The following is a 22296-nucleotide window of genomic DNA, read 5'->3' on the forward strand; positions in this document are numbered from 1 at the left end:
ACGTGCTGCAGCCCCTGGCAGCCCTGGGTACACCTATGCCCTGAGTTACAGGGTCTGATAAGGTGGCCCAGTACCAATTGGTAGATGCACCTAGGGTACATGAGGTAATTTAGAAAGAGAACAGCCAGGCTGTGGGTCTGATTGGCAGGCCCACAGCCAGAGAAAGTCGTAAACCAGTGAAACAAAAGCAAAAAATCTGGGTGATCATAGGATTGCAGACCCTACTCTCCTACATGACCCCCCCCCAAACTTTGGGACAATAAGCTAACCTTGACCAGGTGAGTCTTCTTGTTCTAAGTGGAAATATCTGGAGAGCCCATCGGCATTGCCATGATCAGTACCAGGCCTATGTTCCACTGTAAAGTCCATCCCCTGTAGGGAAATGGACCACCTAAGCAGTTTGGGGTTTTCACCCTTCATCTGATTTAGCCACAAGAGGGGCTTATGGTCGGTCTGAATCTTGAAGTGAGTGCCAAACAAGTATGGCCTCAGCTTCTTCAGGGCCCAAACCACAGCAAAGGCCTCCCTCTCAATAGCTGACCAATTCTTCTCTCTGGGGGTCAGCCTTCTGCTTATAAAAGCAATGGGCTGATCCTGACCATCAAAATTCAGTTGAGAAAGAACAGCTCCCACACCCAACTCAGAAGCATCTGTTTGGACAATGAATGGTTTGGAGTAGTCTGGACTCTTAAGGATAGGTGCTGTGCACATGGCCTGCTTTAGGTCATCGAATGCTTTTTGACAGCCTGCTGTCCACTGAACCTTTTTTGGCATTTTCTTACTTGTCAGTTCATTTAATGGTGTCACAATGGAACCATAGTTCCTGACAAACTTTCTGTAGTATCCAGTCAGGCCCAAGAAAGCTCGAACCTGAGTCTGGGTGGTTGGAGGAGCCCAGTCCCTGATTGACTGTATTTTGCTCTCCAGTGGCTGAACCTGGCCTCCACCTACAAGGTGGCCCAGGTATACAACCTGTGTCTGCCCTATCTGGCACTTGGTGGCCTTGATAGTGAGGCCTGCTGCTTGCAGAGCCTCTAACACTTTCCTCAGGTGGACCAGGTGATCCTCCCAGGTGGAGCTAAAGACAGCAATATCATCTAGATATGCTGCACAGAAGTCATCCAGCCCAGTAAGGACTTGATTCACCAACCTTTGGAAGGTGGCAGGTGCATTTTTCAGACCAAAGGGCATTACCACAAATTGATAATGCCCACCAGGGGTTGAAAATGCTGTTTTGGGCTTGGCATCCTCAGCTAACCTGATTTGCCAATACCCAGCTGTTAAGTCAAATGTACTTAAGTAGTTGGCAGAAGCCAATCTATCTATAAGTTCATCTGCCCTTGGTATTGGATGGGCATCAGTCTTAGTGACTGCATTGAGACCCCTGTAGTCTACGCAAAACCTCATCTCTCTCTTACCATCTTGGGTGTGAGGCTTTGGCACTAGAACTACTGGACTAGCCCAAGGGCTATCTGAGGGTTCAATGACTCCCAATTCCAACATTTTCTGCACTTCAGTTTTTATGCAGTCTCTAACATGATCAGGCTGCCTGTAGATTTTACTCTTGACTGGCAGGCTGTCACCAGTGTCAACCTCATGGGTGCACCAATTGGTCTGACTGGGTGTCAGAGAGAACATATGTCTGAAAGACTGAAGAACCTGTTTACAGTCTTTCTGCTGATGTTCAGAGAGGCTGCCACAAAAGACAACACCATCTACTGACCCATCATCAGGATTCTGAGTGAGCAGGTCTGGGAGAGGGTCACTCTCTTCCTCCTGTCCCTCATCTATGGCCATGAGCAAGCTCATGTCCTTCCTGTCGACATATGCTTTGAGCCTGTTGACATGGAGTACCCTGTGGGGACTCCTGGGAGTTCCAAGGTCCACCAGGTAGGTGACCTCTCCCTTTTGCTCAAGAATTGTGTGGGGCCCAGACCATTTGTCTTTGAGTGCTGCTGGGGCCACTGGCTCCAACACCCACACTTTCTGTCCAGGCTGATAAACAGTCAGGACAGCCTTTTGGTCATGCCAAGCTTTTTGAAGTTCTTGACTGGCCTTAAGGTTTTCTGATGCCTTCTCCATATACTCAGCCATCCTGGAGCGGAGACCAAGTACATAGTCCATTATGTTGGTTGCAGGCTTTTTGAGAGGTCTCTCCCATCCTTCCTTCACCAAACACAAGGGGCCTCTCACAGGGTGCCCATACAAAAGTTCAAAAGGGCTGTAGCCAACCCCCTTTTGTGGGACCTCTCTGTAAGCAAACAGAAGGCAGGGCATCAGGACATCCCATCTACGCCTGAGTGTTTCAGGTAGTCCATGAATCATCCCTTTTAGGGTCCTGTTGAACCTTTCAACAAGCCCATTGCATTGTGGGTGATAGGGTGTAGTGAATTTGTAATTGACACCACACTCCTTCCACATAGCAGTTAAGTAGCTTGACATGAAGTTTGCACCTCTGTCAGAGACAACCTCCTTAGGGAAGCCCACTCTGGAGAACACTCCAACTAGGGCCCTTGCCACCACAGGTGCTGTGGTGGTCCTAAGTGGAATAGCTTCAGGATACCTGGTGGCATGATCCACTACCACCAGTATAAACTTGTGCCCTGATGCTGTCTGGGGTTCCATTGGACCAACAATGTCAATCCCCACTCTTTCAAAGGGCACCCCCACCACAGGCATTGGTATAAGGGGGGCCTTTGTTGTGCCACCTGACTTACCACTGGCTTGGCAAGTGACACAGGAGCGACAAAACTCCTTGGTATCCTCATTCATGTGAGGCCAGTGAAAGTGTGAGACAAGCCTGTCCCAAGTCTTTGTCTGGCCTAAGTGTCCTGCTAAGGGAATCTCATGGGCCAAGGTAAGTAGGAAACCTCTCTGAGACAAGGGTACAACCAGCCTCCTGGTCATGCCAGGCTTGGGGTCTCTTGACTCAGTGTACAGGAGTCCATCTTCCCAGTATACCTTGTGGGTACCTGTGGCGTTCCCAGCAGCCTCAGCAGCAGCCTGCTGTCTGAGGGGTTCAAGAGAAGGGCAGCCTAACTGGTCCTTCCCCAGGTCTTCCCTTGAGGGTCCCCCTGAACCCAAGAATTCAACTTGATCAAGTTCAAACTCTCTAGGCTCAGTTTCCCTCAATTCCTGCAGGTCAGCCTCCTCTGAGACTTGATCCACAACCTGGGGCAAGGGGGAAGGCACAGCCTTAACCCTACTGCTCTTTTTCTTGGAAGGTGTCTGGTCCATTGTTCCAGGATCCAGCACCTGTTCAGTGGGGCATCTTCTGGCCTGTGACCTAGTCACAGCAAACACATGTGCTGGCAAACCTAACATTTCCAGATGAGTCCTCTGCTCCACTTCTGACCATTGTGATGACTCCAAATCATTGCCCAACAAACAATCCACTGGGAGGTCTGAACTAACTACAACCTTCTTTTGGCCAGTTACCCCTCCCCAGGAGAAAGCTACAATTGCCATACTATGATTGGTAGTGACATTGCTTGCATTGGTCACCAGGAATTCTGTACCTGGCATGATCTGTCCAGGGTCCACAAAGCTAGGTGTCACCATTGTGACACTGGCACAAGTGTCCCTATAGGCCTGAGCCATCTTTCCATTAATGAAAGGTGTCTGTCTGTATTTGCCCAAAGCATTGGGACTTATATCAGGGGACATATCCACATCCCCTGTACAAACAAGGACAGCCTGAGTGAGTGTACCAACTAAGTTGTCACACCCCTCAGAACCCAGGGTTAACCCTACTAAACCCTTGGGAGGTGCACTACCACTGCTGGCTGTACTAGGGGGCACAGGTGCCTTAGGGGCTGCAGTGGCAGGAGTCTGCCCTCCTCCTTTCTTGGTGCACTCACTAAACCAGTGAGTTTTACTTTTGCAGTATTGGCACCACCTTTTAGATTGGCCTTCTTTCTTCTTTTGGGGAGCCTGACCCCCACCCTCTTTGGGTTGTTGGGGACCTGTCGAAGACTTCTGGTCATTTTGTTCCCCCTTAGAATCTTTACCCTTCTGGTCTGCTTTCTTCTGACCACCTTGATTCTGGCCCTGGTTCTGTTTAACTCTTGTTCTAACCCATCTGTCTGCCTTCTTTCCCAATTCTTGGGGAGAGGTCAGATCTGAGTCAACAAGATGCTGATGCAACAACTGGTTCTGACAATTGTTTAAAATTTGCTCTCTCATCATCAAATTGTACAATCCTTTATAATCAGTAACCTTACTGCCCAGCAACCAGCCCTCAAAAGCCTTAGTGGCACAATCTACAAAGTCAGCCCAATCTTGAGACTGAGTTTTCTGGGTATCCCTGAACAGCACCCTGTACTGCTCAGTGGTTAGGCCAAACCCATCAACCAGTGCATTTTTCAAGACTTGGTAATCATTAGCATCCTCCACCCTTGTGGTGAGGAGCTTGTCTCTTCCTTTACCCTCAAAGGAGAGCCACAAGATAGCTGCCCACTGACTTGGGGGAACACCTTGCACAGTGCAGGCCCTCTCCAAAGCAGTAATCCATTTGTGGATGTCATCCCCTTGTTTAAAGGGGGGCACTATCTTACCAAGGTGTTTTGTATCAAAACTCCTCTCCCTATTGCTAGGTACAATGCTGCCACCAGTGGGGACTGTCCCACTCAATTGTTGCTCTCTAGCAAAGGCAAGCCTCTCTTTGGCCAGGGCAAGTTCTTCCCTTTCAATCCTCAGATTGGCTGCCTTTTCCTTAGCTTCATACATTCTCCTCTGGGGAGATGTCATTCCCCTTTGAGAGGAACGTTGAGAGCCATTGGTATGAAGGGATCTGATAGAGCCTCTTGATAGAGATCTATCTCGTCCATTCCCAATGTTAAGCTGACCTGAGAGTGGCCCCAAGGGTCCCCTAGTGCCCATCTCATGTCTGCTTAAGTTGGACCTGGTTAGTCTGCTGACTTCTACCTGTTCCTTTTCTGCCTCATCCCCTGATACCAAATCATCATCCTCATCATCAGCATCATCTGCTTCCTGAAGAGGATGGTCCTGGGCATCAAAGGGACCCTGTAAGGAGGGCATGTTGCCATCTGAATTAGAAGGGTCTGGGTTACCAGCCCTCCTTGCATCATGAGTCTCTAAGAGACCAATCAGAAAGGCAGTTGTGGGGTTAGACCCCTGCTTAATCTTCCTAGAGGTACACACTTGTCGTAACTCATGGAAGCTAAGCGCAGTATATCTTGAAGGGATGACCTGTGGAGGGTCAACTGACACAAGGGGAACCTCAGTGTTTCCTCCTTTGTCCGACATACTGTTTCTAGTGTGGTGTAAGTGATGCACCTACCTACACTATGTGTTTACCTACTGATCCCTTGCTAAGAGTTGCAGCCAAGGTGTGCTAAGCCTTGAGGAGCTACAACAGCTGGTTCAGTAGAACTCAGAGTATTCTAAGCTTTAGTTATGTGTACCTAACAGTACTTATGTGATCTTTCAACAAGATATTCTTAGGATACGTGTGGTAAAACAACAGCAAGCTCAAATCCCAACCGCTGCTCACCAATGTGAGAAGGTGGCCTGATATGCAGTGGTCACTATTCTAGTGCCCACTATGTATCAGTCCAGCAACCCTTATTGATGATTGGTTGTAAGTCAACCTTATAGACCAGCTATCCTAGTAGCATGGATACGAGCAGTCTAAGGCTAAAGACTCGAGAGGGCGTGTTAAGCCAGCTGTTTACCACACATATACCCCTTGAATACCCAGTGAAAGGACACCACACAAGTGTTATGAAAATAAACAGTTATTTATTTAAAGATCACAACAGCCCTGTACTCTTTATGAGGACAGGGTACTAAGCACAAACCAAAACTCTTACAAAAATACTTAAGTTAGCACAGTATATACAAATGCCCGAGGGGCACGGAAAACCATATACTCTGAAAGTGGAATGCGAAATTCCTAGCAGGTAAGTACAGTACTAATAGCTTTTGGAATCGCTAGGACTTGACTAGGGAATCGTTAGATTACTTCTAGGAGGCCTAGGGGACTCGGGTGCAGTGTGTGCACTCTCACGCGAGATGCGGGACAAAAGTCTATGGTAGCTAGGAATTAGAAAGTTAGTGTTCTCGGGCGAACCCGACCTGGTAGGGAGAAAACGAAAGTAGATTCTGACCCTTGGATAGTGAGGCTATGCTGGGGCACCGAAATGCCGAAGTTACCTAGCCCAGGGGCTGCAGCTGCATAGGTCTGAAAAGACGTCGGGAATCCTCGTAGACGGACCAGGAGCCGGAAGAAAAGATGCTGGCCGGTGACCAGTGAAGAAAGTTCAGTCGGATCCAAGCCTGGATCTTGAAGATAGATGACACCTGAAAGCAGAGGGGACCAAGTTCGAGACTACTAGCCAGTAGTCAGTGGGCACCAGGAGGGCACCGGATGGTAGCCACCTCGACTAGGTGAGTGGGTGACGCTTGACTCGAAGATCTCACGGACCAGGAGGCGTTGTCGGCGACCAGGATGGAGGATCGAGCTGTCCCACGAAGATAGAAGCTGTCGGCGTCGCTGGACCCAGGATTGGGCAACAAAGCCTTGGCAAATTCAAGCCCACGCGGTGGACCTAAAATGGCGTCTGGAGTGGACCAGGAGGGTCCGGGGTGCCTCTCTTGAAGAAGGAAGCAAGGGCCAGCCTGGAGCAACCAGACCAGCAGAAGAGTTGTCGTCGGGCGTCGTTCAGAAGGCCACAAGCCAGCCGGCTAGTAGCCAAACAACGCGGTGCACAGCAAACAGCAGAAGGGCCCCACGCCGATCGTGGAGATGCAGGGAGGCTGATCTTGGGTGCTGGAGCTGCGCAGGGTTGGGGCTTCTCGGACCCCAAAGCACTCACCAGTGGAAGACTCGGTGGGCTTGCAATAAAGATGTCGTGCAGTCTTGGCGATCGTCGGTCCCTTGAGGTCTCGTCGCACTCACGGTTCTCAGCTTTGCTGTAGAGGTGAGTAGAGGTCAGAGGTGCCAGGGAAGCCGGGTCTCGTCGTGCTGGGTCGTCGGATTCGTGATGAAGGACTTGCAGCAGGCCGCAGTGTTCTTTAGGATGGTGCCTGCGGATGCAGGGTGACTACTCCTTAGCCACAAGGGAGAATCTTGAAGAAGAAATCGTGAAGTCCTTTCGAAGAAAGTGGTATCTTGATTCCAAAGATGATCTAATTTTAACAGGGGGCCCGCTCCCATCTTTATACTAAAAAAGGGGGCTGACCCGGTGACTAGGTCCTGCCTATGGGTGGGACTAGGTGGGGGGTGGTTACACCCCTCAGCCATGCCGGACTTCCCCAGGCCAGGGGCTGGTGTGCCCCTGGAACTGGTTCAGACCGGCCTATGCGTAGTGAGCACCGGGGTGCCACTCAGCAGTCACCTTCCTGTAAAGCCCTGCCTACCCAGGATACACAAAACCATGTCTGGGACGGTGCTAGCACCGCCCCTGACAGGAAACCCTTTGTCCAGGCTCCCCCCACTGGAAGGACTCCCAGCTGCAGGGGGTCAGACTCGTGTCTGTGGTGGCAGCATCCATTTTGTGGAGCTGAGGCTTCAGTTAACTTTAACCGGGGTTCACAGTTACATACATGTCGTGTCCCTCTAGAAGGGTGGAATGCTAACCCCGTCGCCAGAATTGGCGAGGGGTTAGTATTCCAATTCGTATGACACCTTACTCGACATGTTTTGATAAAGCAATACCAAAGATAGCATTTAACCGCGAGGATTATAATGCACTTAAGAGTATATGGTATGCGATATCATGGAACAGCTATTAGGACTTGATTCCGCAAGCTGCAGACAGGCTCAGCTCATGCCAGAGCACCATCTCACACGATTCCAAGCACTCTGCCTTCAGGATTGTCAAGGCCTGCCATAGGAGTGACTGATAGGAATCTGTGTGTCCATTTTAGGGTTAGGTATAGGTATACTACACCTACAGCAAAGGGTGATTACACGACTTTGCCCCAGCTGTCATGCAGCCAGTTGTGTCAAATTTAGGAGGCCAGCCAGGGGTGGCACAATACGTGCTGCAGCCCCTGGCAGCCCTGGGTACACCTATGCCCTGAGTTACAGGGTCTGATAAGGTGGCCCAGTACCAATTGGTAGATGCACCTAGGGTACATGAGGTAATTTAGAAAGAGAACAGCCAGGCTGTGGGTCTGATTGGCAGGCCCACAGCCAGAGAAAGTCGTAAACCAGTGAAACAAAAGCAAAAAATCTGGGTGATCATAGGATTGCAGACCCTACTCTCCTACAGCTCTGTCCATCAATTGATGGAAGCTTGCAATATCCACCGGAGGAGAATCACCTGGCGTCACCTGAGATGGGGATGGTGTCTGTGCCGGATAGTCATCCCACTCCGCCATCTGATCATCACCATCCACTCTCTCAGGAGGGTTCTCGTCGTCATCATCAGGATACAAAGTTGTGTGAACCTCAATTGAAGTGTGTCTCTGACTGATAGCAGGCAGTGAAGGTTCTGGAGGAGCGGTAGACGGCTCCGTAATCGGGGTCAAAACAGATGGGACAGTAGACACTTGAGGTGATGGAGGGAAACGGCGATTATAGTCATCCAACATATTTTGGAGGCTTGAAATCATTAATGGCAACATCGCAGCTGGCATTCGAGTCTGAACCTCATCATGATGGCCATCCTGTTCCTCCTCATCATTACTTAAGTCCTGACACTTTATAATTAAATCTGATGGACTTTGAGCCTCTGTAAAAGCTTCATGCTCCTGTCCTTCAGACTCCTGATCTGAGTCCGTAGCGAACAAAGAAGAGGGTGGAAGAGCCATTCCCCTAACTGGTAAAGTTGCGATCTGGTCTGATTTGCTGGAAGACAGGGCAAAAAGGGTAATGAGGCAAATGAAGACGGTGTCATTGTGACTACATCTTGCGATTTTGACGTCGACGACAATCCTTCCGTCGACGGAGCCTTCAGAGGCATAGACGGTGCAATGGTCTTTGCGGTCTTCTTAGTCGAAATTGCCATCAAAACCGTCGATGAAGACATCGTCGACGGGGACATCGTTGACAGCAGTGGAGCCTTCGACGTAACCTTCATTGACGTCGATGTAGAGCGGAGCCTTCTGTTTTATCTTCTTCGTCGACGGGAAGGCCGTCGACGGGGCAGTCGTCGAGGGAGCAGTCGCTGACGGGACAACTATCGACGAGACAGACGATGACGTAACACTCGTCGACAAAATCAACATCTTCAAACCTTTCGTTGAAATCAACATCTTCAAACCTTTCGTTGACGACGACCGGACTGTCGACGACGGAGGTTTCTTAATCGACGACGAAATTGGGATGATTGACGATACAGTCTTAGAGCTGAGAATTACTCTCATCGACGACGAAGACGTCGACGAAGGGGCTGTCGACGATCTAGATGCAAGCGTCGTCGTTACCGTCGTCGTCGACTTTGAACTAGAGACAGCAAATCTCGTCGACGGAACTGTAGACGACACCGTCGTCGACGGAAAATCAGTTTTCTTCACAGAAGAAGCAGATGCAGAAGGAGCCTGAGAGGCAGGTCTCGTGGGCCCAGAAGCGGTAGGAAGTGGTGAAGACACCGCAGGGGTCAAGGAGAGAGACATCCTCTTCTTTTTCAAAAATGGAGAAGGCACCTCCTGCACACTACCACGCTTAGAACCTGTTTTAGAATGGCCGGAAATTAGACTTTCAGCATCAGAAAGTACATGGTCTTTATCCTTTAGCCTCTGAAGCCAGAGTAGTAAACGGCCTTCTCTGTCTTTTAAAGTCTTTGTGGAGAATGTTCTACAGAACTTACAGCTCCCTACCTCATGGTCAGGGTAAAGACAGTAAATACACTTACTGTGTGGGTCCTCGGAAAAAAGTCTTAGCTTTCCACAGGATGAACAAGCTCTGAAAAGAGACTTCTTACTTGTAGATATGTTGAGAAACAGGAAAAAACCTGAAGAGATAAGAAAAACTGAGCAGAGCTCAGGGAGACTCCCTTACACACGACGTGCAGTAGAAAATCTAAGGTGCTGAGCTCTGAGGAGAAGGTTCTAGAGGGCTGCGGTCACCTGATTGGCTGCAGTTTGGACCAACATAATGACAGGGATAGGCTGCATATGGTCTTTTCCTCCCCATGCATTCCTAGGTAGAATTTTGGTTAGGCATTTTATGCCTTCTCTAATATGCATTTCAGGTTTTTTCTCCTGATTATATATATATGTATATATATTTTATATATATATTTAGTATTTATTGCTATTTTATTTACCGTGGGACTCCCACTCCGACGACGGGGAATATTCAAGCATGTGAATCTATGAGACACCCCAATACTGGAGAACACCTCCTGGCATATCACAACAAATAATATCTGGGGGTCAAAAAAAGAGAAAGGAGAGTTTGACAGTAAGAACCACTATACCAAATGCACACAGAACAGTATCAGTGAGAAATAATAGTTAGTAAATGGTCAAGTCGAGACTCAAGAGTACAAGGAGAAAAATGTATTGTTCCCATCAGAAGCCACACTGTACCGCCCTTGTTGTCATCATATGGGATCTCCTTACCCAGGAGACAAGACGGCCGGTAAACATTACCGTGACCGAAATGTGATATGAGAGCAGAACAGAGGAGTGTGGTAGTGGCTAATGAAAAAAGCAGTGTATGGTGATTAGAGTGGAAAAGTGAAGGGTAATACTAAAATTAGGTGAATGGGTGGAAAAAAGAAATTTTATTAGTATCCCCCAAACCCTAAGGTTAAAAGGCAGGTGTGGGTGCAGGTTTTAAATAATAACCGCACTTATTGGTGGTCGACATGTTTCAGCATATCATAAGATTTTCTTAATGCATTCCTCAGGACCTATACATGATACACTACTGCTTTTGTAAAAAATAAATAAATTATGAAGATATCACCTGGAAATCCAGGCGTGCTCAACCGTATACTGTCAGTGCATAATGGTAAGGGATCCAACATGTAAAACAAACGAACAAACAAACAAATAGAACACGTAAAGTTATTCACATCGTTATTGTTTGTATTCATAGTGACATTGCAATATGTTCAATCATACCTGGTCATTATTTCAGGTATGCACTCACCCTTGCGTGTAGGTTGAGGAGCTTCACCCCACCTGGCTGCAGCGCAGGTAAAAGGAGCACCGCTCTGTGAGAAATCACATAATGTTTACAGAGCGGCTAGTGATATGACACTAACCAAATTAATAACAAAGTATACTTCGAGATGAGAGGTTGTCTGAGCCTCTTGTAACCAGGCTGGGCGTAAACGCCGTAATCTGTCATGACTCAAAAACGATGACCACTCAGTAGGGACAAGTAATGCATGAAAGCCGATCCGTGTCAGTTATATTTAAGAAACGCACACGAGATACGCTTCGTGTTATTGATGGCGGAGTAGCCTCTAGCGGCGTATTCGCACAGAATGAAACAACACAAAGTCACGCATAATGCGTTCACTCACCTTTCCGTCGGCGTCTCCAGGCAGTCTTCAGTACTGCTCGGGGGGGCGCCGACCGCGGAATGAGGTAGTGTTTTGTATGCTCTACAAACAAGACGTAATGTGAGCAGTCACGTGACGGCGAGACTTCTGGGAATTGTAGTTCGCTACCCAGTACTGCCTCTATTTGATAGAATGGATTTCTTGGAGAAGGGCCATGGTCCTGAAGATTTCTACTGGACAGTCCTCGAACAACCGCACATTCCTGACTCATGTGCGGACACCAGCCGGTTTTTGTTCAAGATAGAACAGAAATGGGTATACCGCCTTAACAGTGACAAAGAGGGCCTCAACGAGCCCATACCCTGGATGTCCCTCTGAATGGTCGTGTGCATTATGTCCCTTCTAATGGCGCATTTGCACTGCCTATAAATATAAATATTCATCTATAAATATAAATATTCATCTGTAATTCATTACGTATCAGTGAACATATACTACATGATTTATGCCACTGGGATCCTGTTTAACGATTTGTGTAAGAGACACACCATGGCACAATCGTGAAACAAAGTCCCTTCTATCTAATAGAGCCAATACTGGGTAGCGAATCACAATTCCCAGAATTATGTCCCTTCTAATGGCGCATTGGCACTGCCTATAAATATAAATATTCGTCTGTAATTATTAATATTCATCACGCATCAGTGCACATACCATATGATTTATGCGACTGTGATTTTGTTCAAGGACATGTGCAAATGATACACCATGGCACGATCTTGAAAGAAAATCCATTCTATCAAATAGAGGCAGTACTGGGTAGCGAACTACAATTCCCAGAAGTCTCGCCGTCACGTGACTGCTCACATTACGTCTTGTTTGTAGAGCATACAAAACACTACCTCATTCCGCGGTCGGCGCCCCCCCGAGCAGTACTGAAGACTGCCTGGAGACGCCGACGGAAAGGTGAGTGAACGCATTATGCGTGACTTTGTGTTGTTTCATTCTGTGCGAATACGCCGCTAGAGGCTACTCCGCCATCAATAACACGAAGCGTATCTCGTGTGCGTTTCTTAAATATAACTGACACGGATCGGCTTTCATGCATTACTTGTCCCTACTGAGTGGTCATCGTTTTTGAGTCATGACAGATTACGGCGTTTACGCCCAGCCTGGTTACAAGAGGCTCAGACAACCTCTCATCTCGAAGTATACTTTGTTATTAATTTGGTTAGTGTCATATCACTAGCCGCTCTGTAAACATTATGTGATTTCTCACAGAGCGGTTCTCCTTTTACCTGCGCTGCAGCCAGGTGGGGTGAAGCTCCTCAACCTACACGCAAGGGTGAGTGCATACCTGAAATAATGACCAGGTATGATTGAACATATTGCAATGTCACTATGAATACAAACAATAACGATGTGAATAACTTTACGTGTTCTATTTGTTTGTTTGTTCGTTTGTTTTACATGTTGGATCCCTTACCATTATGCACTGACAGTATACGGTTGAGCACGCCTGGATTTCCAGGTGATATCTTCATAATTTATTTATTTTTTACAAAAGCAGTAGTGTATCATGTATAGGTCCTGAGGAATGCATTAAGAAAATCTTATGATATGCTGAAACATGTCGACCACCAATAAGTGCGGTTATTATTTAAAACCTGCACCCACACCTGCCTTTTAACCTTAGGGTTTGGGGGATACTAATAAAATTTCTTTTTTCCACCCATTCACCTAATTTTAGTATTACCCTTCACTTTTCCACTCTAATCACCATACACTGCTTTTTTCATTAGCCACTACCACACTCCTCTGTTCTGCTCTCATATCACATTTCGGTCACGGTAATGTTTACCGGCCGTCTTGTCTCCTGGGTAAGGAGATCCCATATGATGACAACAAGGGCGGTACAGTGTGGCTTCTGATGGGAACAATACATTTTTCTCCTTGTACTCTTGAGTCTCGACTTGACCATTTACTAACTATTATTTCTCACTGATACTGTTCTGTGTGCATTTGGTATAGTGGTTCTTACTGTCAAACTCTCCTTTCTCTTTTTTTGACCCCCAGATATTATTTGTTGTGATATATTGTGTTAGGGGCTTATATCTGGCTGGTCGGTAAACCTGCCCTTAGACCCTCCCCACTTGTTGTTGAACGCGAACACCTCCTGGCGCCAGCCAGGAAGCTCCGGACCAACCCACTCTGCACCCGTCGAGCCAGAGTGATCCAGGACCACAAGGACGTCCCCCTGGTGACTGGGAGCCGAAATCCAGTGCCCAAAGACCCTCTTCGACGACCCCTCCGAAGCCTGCAGCCTCAGGACAGAAGACCCCTCCGACCGTGACCAGCTGGGGGTAAGATTTACCGCCCTCAAAAGACTACCCTGTACCCGGCGCCCCACGACCCCCTGTGCCCAACTCCTGGGTGCCTACCTATCCTCCAAGATCCCAACTTACCCCTCGAAGTGTTGGTCGCTCCAGAACATCCTTCGTCCCAGAGTCTGCAACCTTTGTTCCCTTTTCAAGTTCCTCATTGAATAACATTGAGCGCCAGACGGCTCAAAAGCACCCTGCACCCAGCACCCCTGGCAGTGCAACCTGTACCCTATCCTACTTCCCCATTTGCCCTGAGCAAGTGACCAGGAGCCCAGCTCCCACATCCACGTGGCCTGCTAGCCAGCAGCCAGCAGCCACCAAACGGAGGCCTACTTTCCCTCATTGGATAACATTGGGCCTAACTACCTCTGCACCCGGACGCCCCTGTGCCGCCGGGGGTGAACCAACTGTACTTACCTGACCCTGGGGGACCCCCGAGTCTATGCCCAGAACCCTAACTCACCAGCCAAGTACTCACCTGTAAACCGATAACGCACTTACCTGCCATTGGGTAACATTGACTGGTTTAACTAAAAAAACTTTGACTCGAAAATTTTCTAAGTGTGAAGTTTTGGAAACTAAAAATATTCATATTAAATCACCCGAATTCCGAAGTGCTCACCTGTGATCAGGGGAGAAGCCAGTACTGCACCTTGTAGCCCAGTACTGAACCGCAAAAGTAATCCTTACCGGGTTTACTAGTAATCTGTATTTTCTCCATAGGAATCCATGGTCTGCTTTTCTATGAAATTTCTTCTAAGTGTCTACTTTTGAAAACTTGAAATACTGTAAAAATCATACGAAATACTGAAACGCAATTGCTCAACTGTTTTAAGTTGAGACCCCAGTGCTGGACCCAGGAGCCCAGTACTGGATTACAAAAGTAACATAATACTTTACCTGCAACCTGAATTTTCTCCCATTGGATAACATTGCCGTTTTTTTATTGAAAAGTTTTTAAGTGTGAACTTCTAAAACAGCTTTATGTTCCTGAAAAATCACTACCACAACTATAACAATTTTACTAAATTGGTTTCAGCTTAGACCCCAGGACTGAACCTAGGATCCAGTCCTGGAACTACCAAAGTAATCTACAAAGTAATCAACTGTACATATATGATGAAAACCCATTGAGTTCAATGCTATAGTGTGTCTAGAATTGTGTTGCCTACTGCAACCCCTATATCTATTGTTTTCACAAAGTTTATTGCCTCTTTGCAAAGTAATTACATGAGAGTACTCATATCGAGAAAGTAAATTTTTATACCTGGTTCTAAAAAATAAAACAACTATATCTGTTGATACAAAAACAATTGGCCTGGAGTTCAGTCCTTGAGTGTGTGAAACCTTTTGCTGACTGAGTGTGTACAACAAATGCTTTACACTGTCCTCTGGTACTGCTCGACCAAGCTACCACTTTTGAGAGTAAGGTCAGTCCTGACTTTAACCTCTGTTATACCTCTGGGGGTTGTAGACCCTAAACACACTACCTTATTCTGGTCCAGTATATATAGAGCCACTTTCTCACATTGGTGGCAGCGGTGGGATACAAACTTGCATTTGTTGGACTACTTGGTTACCATCTGATCACAGGACACAGGACAGAACTCATAAATTGCCTTTAGAATTCTGAAATTGATTTTTCCAAAATACTAAAAGACTGATAGGACCTTGTTTAAGTCCCATTAGGATTTTAGAAAAACAAAAGTCATTATAGTCAGGGTAGAGAGTTAGAACTATCAGGTTAGAATGTCTCAACCACCCCCAACTATTAGTGAGGATAATATTGCCCAGGATCTGGTGTAGGAGCTCGACCTCACACCTTACTTACACTTAGATTTCAGAGAAGTAAGGTCCTTATGCAAATTGAAAATATATGATGAAAACCCATTGAGCTCAATGCTATAGTGTGTCTAGAATTGTGTTGTCTACTGCAACCCCTGTATCTATTGTGTTCACAAAGTTTATTGCCTCTTTGCAAAGTAATTACATGAGAGTACTCACATCAAGAAAAGTATATTTTTATACCTGTTGGTTCTAAAAATAAAACAAGTATATCTGTTAATATAAAAACATTTGGCCTGGAGTTCAGTCCTTGAGTGTGTGAAACCTTTTGCTGACAGTGTGTACAACAAATGCTTTACACTGTCCACTGGTACTGCCTTACTGCTCAACCAAGCTACCACTTTTGAGAGTAAGGTCAGTCCTGACTTTAACCTCTGTTATACCTCTGGGGTTTGTGGACCCTATACACACTGTACCTTATTCTGGTCTAGTATATATAGAGCCACTTTCTCACAGCCTGTAATGCCCAAGAATAGGCTACCATCTGGGACCTAGTCAACCCAACCCCAGAAATTGGTGGGTAGGCGGGGTAGACTCCTGGGGGGACCGTGTCCTTTGAAGACCGGGAGCAGCAGGTCACGGCGTCAAGTTTATGGTCGAAGACCTCCTTGACTTCTTCCTATGCTTACCTGTGTCAGGCAAGCGATGTCCGCGGGAACGACTCCGTGACCTGTCCCGAACAGAAGCCCCAGCTTAAGATGGAGACTGGTGACGCGAGGACTTCGAACAGGACATCCGGACGGACAACAACTTCATCCAACGTTCCCGCAGGGATCTCGGCTTCAGCTGCCCACAGGTGTCGCACTCCTCGGAATCATGGTGCTCTCCCAAGCACCACATGCAGATCTTGTGTTGATCCATCGCTGACACTTGCCACGTATAGGTCTCACAGGACTTAAAGCCCTTAGGCATCGCACACTGTTCCCGGACACTAAAAGGCGTCAATAAGGCCGGAAAACAAAAACAGGCCATGGGAACCGATTTTCCTGGATCCGAGTTGGGACGCGGAAAAGAAGGGGAATGAAGTCAGCGCGCCAGGAGGAACTTATATGGCTCCACTGACGTCCTATCTGTGGACGACGTCAGGACGGAGCCATGCAACACCGTCCACGGGCACGCAGAGGTACTGCTGAAGATTCTCCGGATCCAGTTGGACGCCTGGGGATATTCTAAGTTAAGGAATCTGGGGCTAGATATCTCTATCCGATATCACAGGCAATGATAATATGGTCTTGTGGATCAGGAGCGGTCCTATGCGAGCTAGGATAGTATATTATCTCAATCTCTGGTTTGGGCTTAGGCCCGTCTTGGCCCCTTATTGAGCCAGGGTCATGGTGTATCCTACCATCCCCCATATTTATAGGTGGGGACTGATAATTGAGATTGTTTGCTAGAGGGCGGCCACAAAGGCCCAGTTGGAGGTGAAACTTTATAGGGAAGAGAAGTAGGGTTGGTGCAGTATGTTTCATAGCTTTGATTTTTCTCACTATTTTTTCTGATCTATTAGTGGGGTGCAAGTAGGACAAAGCGCCCGTGGGCAGAATTAGTAGCAACAAACGGTCTAAGTTCTCCAATTTCCATTGTTAGTGAGGCTAGTTTAGACCTAAGGTCAGCCACCTCTGCCTGAAGAATTTGTACAGTGTGGGTCACAAACAGAACACTATTTCCCTCCTGCATTTTAAATGCTGTATCTGCATCCACGAGAAGTTAATGTAGAGTGGGAGGGGGAGGAACCTCAGCTGAACATGGGGGACCTTCTAAAGAGCCAGAAACCGGGATACAGATTTCAAAGGGTAAAAATCTATTTACACATGTTCTCAATGTAGACAGTAGTACAGGTACATGAATAGTAGATACCGGTTCAGGCAAAGCCGTAGTTAATTCGTTCTCTGGAGTACTGTCCCTTTATTTGGGCGAAGCAATTGTCAGGATTTGATTGAACCAACAACACCTGAATTTCATTACCTTTTATTTAAAAAAAATAGCCCGTACTTTCTTGTGGGCTGTTCTCGGCTATGAATCACGGGAATCACCTCCTCCCAAGAGTTTTTTTTACTTTTTCTATTAAATTGTGTATATTCTTTAGAGTCAGATTGTCTACTGGTCAATCAGAATGAGGGATCCCAGCAGGCTTTTATGATTGTACCCCCTTTTTCCTGCGAGGTCTCTGTTGCTTTACCTTCCCCCATAATGGGCCTTAATGACCGCCGTGTTGGGCATAAGCACTGAGCAAATTAACCAAAGTCACAACACAAAGCTTACTACTCTGCAACAGTTGACCCAAGCTCACAATAGGGGGAGGAAGGGGGGTTGGGCGACTCCATGAGGACAGGCCGCCAATGCCACTTTAGTACCAGAAAAGAGGCTCAAACAGTCAAAAAAGACCCCCGACAAGGGTGGTCATTATGCTGCTGCACCTTCTGGACGACTCCGAGTGGTTTGGACTGTCTCCTCTCTCCTCGGGTACTCCGCATATGGAATCCACTGTCACAAGTTTGAGCCGAGGTGCTATAAAACAGTATTGAGGCTGAATCTCTTACCATAGCTAGTCAAATACCCAATGCAAAAAATCAAAGGGGGTCGGGCTTGTCCTGTCTCCTCCCCGTGCAAGATGGGTCTGACCTTAGCCAGGACTTTGCCCCGGCACGTCCCATGCCGCAGGAGCGCTTGAGTCACATTATAGCGTGCGTCGGCAAAGGGAGGTGGCTGAGCCCTGGCCCCACCTCCTTGGGCTAGTGGGATGTGGGAACTGCAGTTGCGTGATGGATTCAGCGGAGTGGCCAGCAACACTGCATTCACCAGAGCACTTGCAGAAACCAAGGCTTGTTGAGTGCCCAGCCCAGATACCACCACCATCAAATCCGAGCTGCATGACAAGGGACTTCAGGACCGATGAGGTTCACACAAAGAGTGGCCCTGCTGTTGGTTTTCTTCCCTCTACTGGTCAAATAAGAGACCTGTTCGAGCCTCCAAAGCAAATGGCCAGCCGGCAAAACACCTCTGCACCAGAGCCCCAAAGCCTGGGTTCACGAACAACCTGCGCCCCAAAGCACAAAAGACCTTTACGAGCCGCACCCCTTTGGGTTCTGCCAGACTTGTCTCCAAGGCCCCCCTTGCAGCATTTTGTTTTAGGTGCCCACTGACTTAACCTGTGTAGCGCTCAAGGCTATCAACCAGTCCAGCACCTCTGCACCAGACACGCCAGAGCCGGTAAACAAACTGCTGGAGGTTCTTTGGCTCTTGGCCCCCTAGCACCTTAAGTTCCAAAGGACAACCCCAAACTTCAATTACAAGTATATCTTTGCAGTATGTATTTCCTCCCATAGGATAACATAACGTTTGAGGCTCATACCTCAAAAAATGATATTCGTGTATTTTACTGTTTTCTAGTAAAATCGATAACTCAGTAAGTACTTACCCGATTCTGATGATCTTGGTGTACATGCATATATAAAAATCTGGGTAATTTTTATAAACTGATTTCTGAGCATGTAACATTTATTCACTCTGTGTGTGCTTAACACTTCCCTCTGATGAGACTAGGCTGCTCGACCACACTACCACAAATAGAGCACTTGGGATTATTAAAGTAAGCCCCTGTAAACCGATACAGGTCGTCTGGGCATTTGGCATGGTGTGCCCTTACATTGGCACACTACATAAAAAGCCAGCTTCCTCCAGAAACCAACACCTTGCACCATCTCAGCAGACAGTGAAAATAATCAGCAGTACAAAGCACAGCACTACAAAAGGACCATAGAAGATTTGCAGCTGTCTAGAGCAACAGGGGAAAAACTCAGCCCCCAAAAGACATGAAGAGGCAAGATCCCCTCCTCATTCTCGTGTTATATAAACATTTTCTCACCTTTTCTTTGCTGGTACTAGAGAAAGTGGGGTTTCCAACTCATTTAATATTAATTTTTAGTTGGGTAAATGCCTGAACTTTGCAGAAACGACAATACCCTATGCAATTTAACAAATATTAAATGCAATTTTCAACTGTTACACATGTATAGATGAATGGGCATTTGCTCAAAATCAATGCTTTTGTCTGACTGTCTTACCTCAAGCAAAAGCAAAGTTTCCTGCTCCATCCACTCCCTCCCAGCACTGGCTGCTTTACTCTGCAAAGAAAACAAGTGACCAAATGATTTAGAATTTCCTTGCTTACCGAACACATATTAGGAAAAAATTATTCTTAAATATGAGTTGCTGCTTATTATTGGGATAAAAGTTACCTGTAATCCTGGTTCTCTTTTAGGGGTATCCTCATCAAAGTCATAAGCACTGAATATTCCTCCCCATACGAGGGGACCACAGAAATAATAAAAATTATATATGAAATATATATATATATGAAATATATATATATATATATATATATATATATATATATATATATATATATATATATTTATAAAATCCAACCCGTTGCCGGCGGCAACCGTCAGCCAGCACACACGTTCACAGACTCCTTGAATGATCACCGCAAACCAGACTTCTTTGCAAAAAGATTTATTGCCAATCAAATGGTGAAGGTGGCGCCAGTCATCAGACGCGTTTCGGACTTACGTCCTTGCTCACTGATGAAATGATATATATATATGTATACACACATCTCTATATATGTACATTTTATCCTTTTTCGCATATCAATACAGCCCTCATATAGGAGGCTAAACAATGCAATAATAAAATAAATACCTTTGCATTGTTCTTTGCGGAGACCCGAAGGTCAGGGCACAAAGATACAGCTTAACAACACAACATTCTCATTTGCCTGGGGAGGCGGATGGGTTGCTTATGACTTTGATTAATTATTAAAAATGTTTTTATTGATTTTCAAACAACCAACGACAAAGAGCAGCAATGTAATATCAAATAGGTAAATGACAGCATGATATACATCTCAAGTCGCTTCTCTCAGTGTCCCACGCCCTCAACCACCCCCCGCCCACACCACTGACGTGCCTTAAAAGCATAGACTATAAACAATTAAGGTGCATCTGAATCCAATACAATAACAATAATGAACAACACTAATGCAGTACAGGACTAGATTTTCATTAGAGATCACCACTCGTTCCACTGATCAGACCCTGGTTCATTTTCCTTGTGGCAAATTGCCAGTTGGATCCCTCCTGTCCTCCAAGACCGAACCTGTTTCTAGAGCCTGCAATATTGCAACTAAGGCCTCCTACGCCCTTGCTGCCTCCTGTGCCTTTTCATTTTTAGTACATAGGGCCTGTTGTAGCCTAAGTGTACCTTCACTCTGCGCACACTTGAGTAATTCCGCCCGCCATCTACCCATACCTGGCCCCCTCGATAAATGTACCTGTCACTTTCGTTTTAGCGGTATGCGGGAATCAGTGCAGAAAACAAGCACCCAGGTCTAATTCTACTGTACGGTCAGTTATACTACACAGCAGTTCAAGCACTTCCTCCCAATACGTTCCCAAGCTTGTACATCCCCATATCATATGCTAGAAGTCGGCCCCCTTCAAACCACATCTCGGGTAATGAGCGGCCGCCGCACTGAAATATTGATTAAGCTTAGTTGGTGTCAAGTACGCCCTATGCAGGACATAGAAATGCACCAATTGAAATCTAGCATGCCTCGTGCTCTTCTAACCAACTGAGCCCATGTTTTTTTTCAGGAATTTCCCTACCAAGGTCCACTTCCCACTTCCTCTGCAACGTGCGCAATGGTTCCAGAGCACGGGTACTCATAGTACGGCCCGCGGGCCGCCAGCGGCCCGTCAAGCCTTCCTTGGCGGCCCGCAGACCTTGCTGACATCGCACCGGTGTTTTTTAGCTTTTTTTTTGTGTCAGCAAACACCGCCGGTTACCGAGAAACTCTGCTCTATGGCGTTAGGCGATTCCAGGGCGATTTCAGCAATACTCACAGCGGAGCTGCAGGGGCCCTAAGAAGAGGTAAAATAGAACAAAGCCTCATTAACATTAAATGGCCCTTTAAAGACCTGTGAAGTACTCGGGTGCGTCTGTGTGTGCCTGGAAGCTGTCTCAGCCAGGGCGGACACATGCTCAGGGTAAGGTGACAGAAGACTGCAGGGAGGGAGACAGAAGGATAAGGGAATCACCCGACCCCATAGAGCAGAGTTTCTGGGCAACATACCAGATACGTTTTTAAATAAAAATAGTCAATTCGCCAAGGCCAGGCCTATAGACGTTGTCAATGTTCAATTTATGTTGAAACCTGCAAATTATGCAGCATATTCGATTATGTGGCAAATAGAGAAAATCCATTTGTATGCAAAGTACACAACATGCAATGATAGCACAGGGTACATATTCAGTGAACAATGGCCAGCACAAGATATTTACACACTGTACTGTGCTGAATGCACAGGCTCCTCTTGGTAAAATGCAAAGTGCATTATATACAGCTTTGAGTACATAGTGCTATGAAAGGTGCTTTACACATAGGATAGCCTACATGTCACATAATATACGTTAATAATACATACCACATAATACACGCCTTTGAATGCAGCGCATTAAATACCCTGCGCAAGGTAGGGATAGCATAATGGAAAGTGGTCAGCATATCCTGACCAGTACGCAGTGCTCATTACGTTATACACATGGTGCATAAGCACTGCACATCAAAAGCTGTA

General features: G+C 46.7%; 1 protein-coding gene across 1 annotated transcript in view; it reads right to left on the minus strand.

The window, feature by feature from the left end:
• The window catches only part of SMARCC1 (SWI/SNF related BAF chromatin remodeling complex subunit C1), an 810451-nt gene that overhangs the window by 443516 nt on the left and 344639 nt on the right, over positions 1 to 22296 (minus strand). Inside the window, exon 13 of the mRNA XM_086939759.1 lies at positions 19723 to 19782. Within this exon, the coding sequence (XP_086795885.1) occupies positions 19723 to 19782 (60 nt within the window). The remainder of the gene's footprint in view (positions 1 to 19722; positions 19783 to 22296) is intronic.

Source organism: Lissotriton vulgaris, chromosome 10 (genome assembly GCF_964263255.1).
Source record: "Lissotriton vulgaris chromosome 10, aLisVul1.2, whole genome shotgun sequence".
Lineage (NCBI taxonomy): Eukaryota > Metazoa > Chordata > Amphibia > Caudata > Salamandridae > Lissotriton > Lissotriton vulgaris.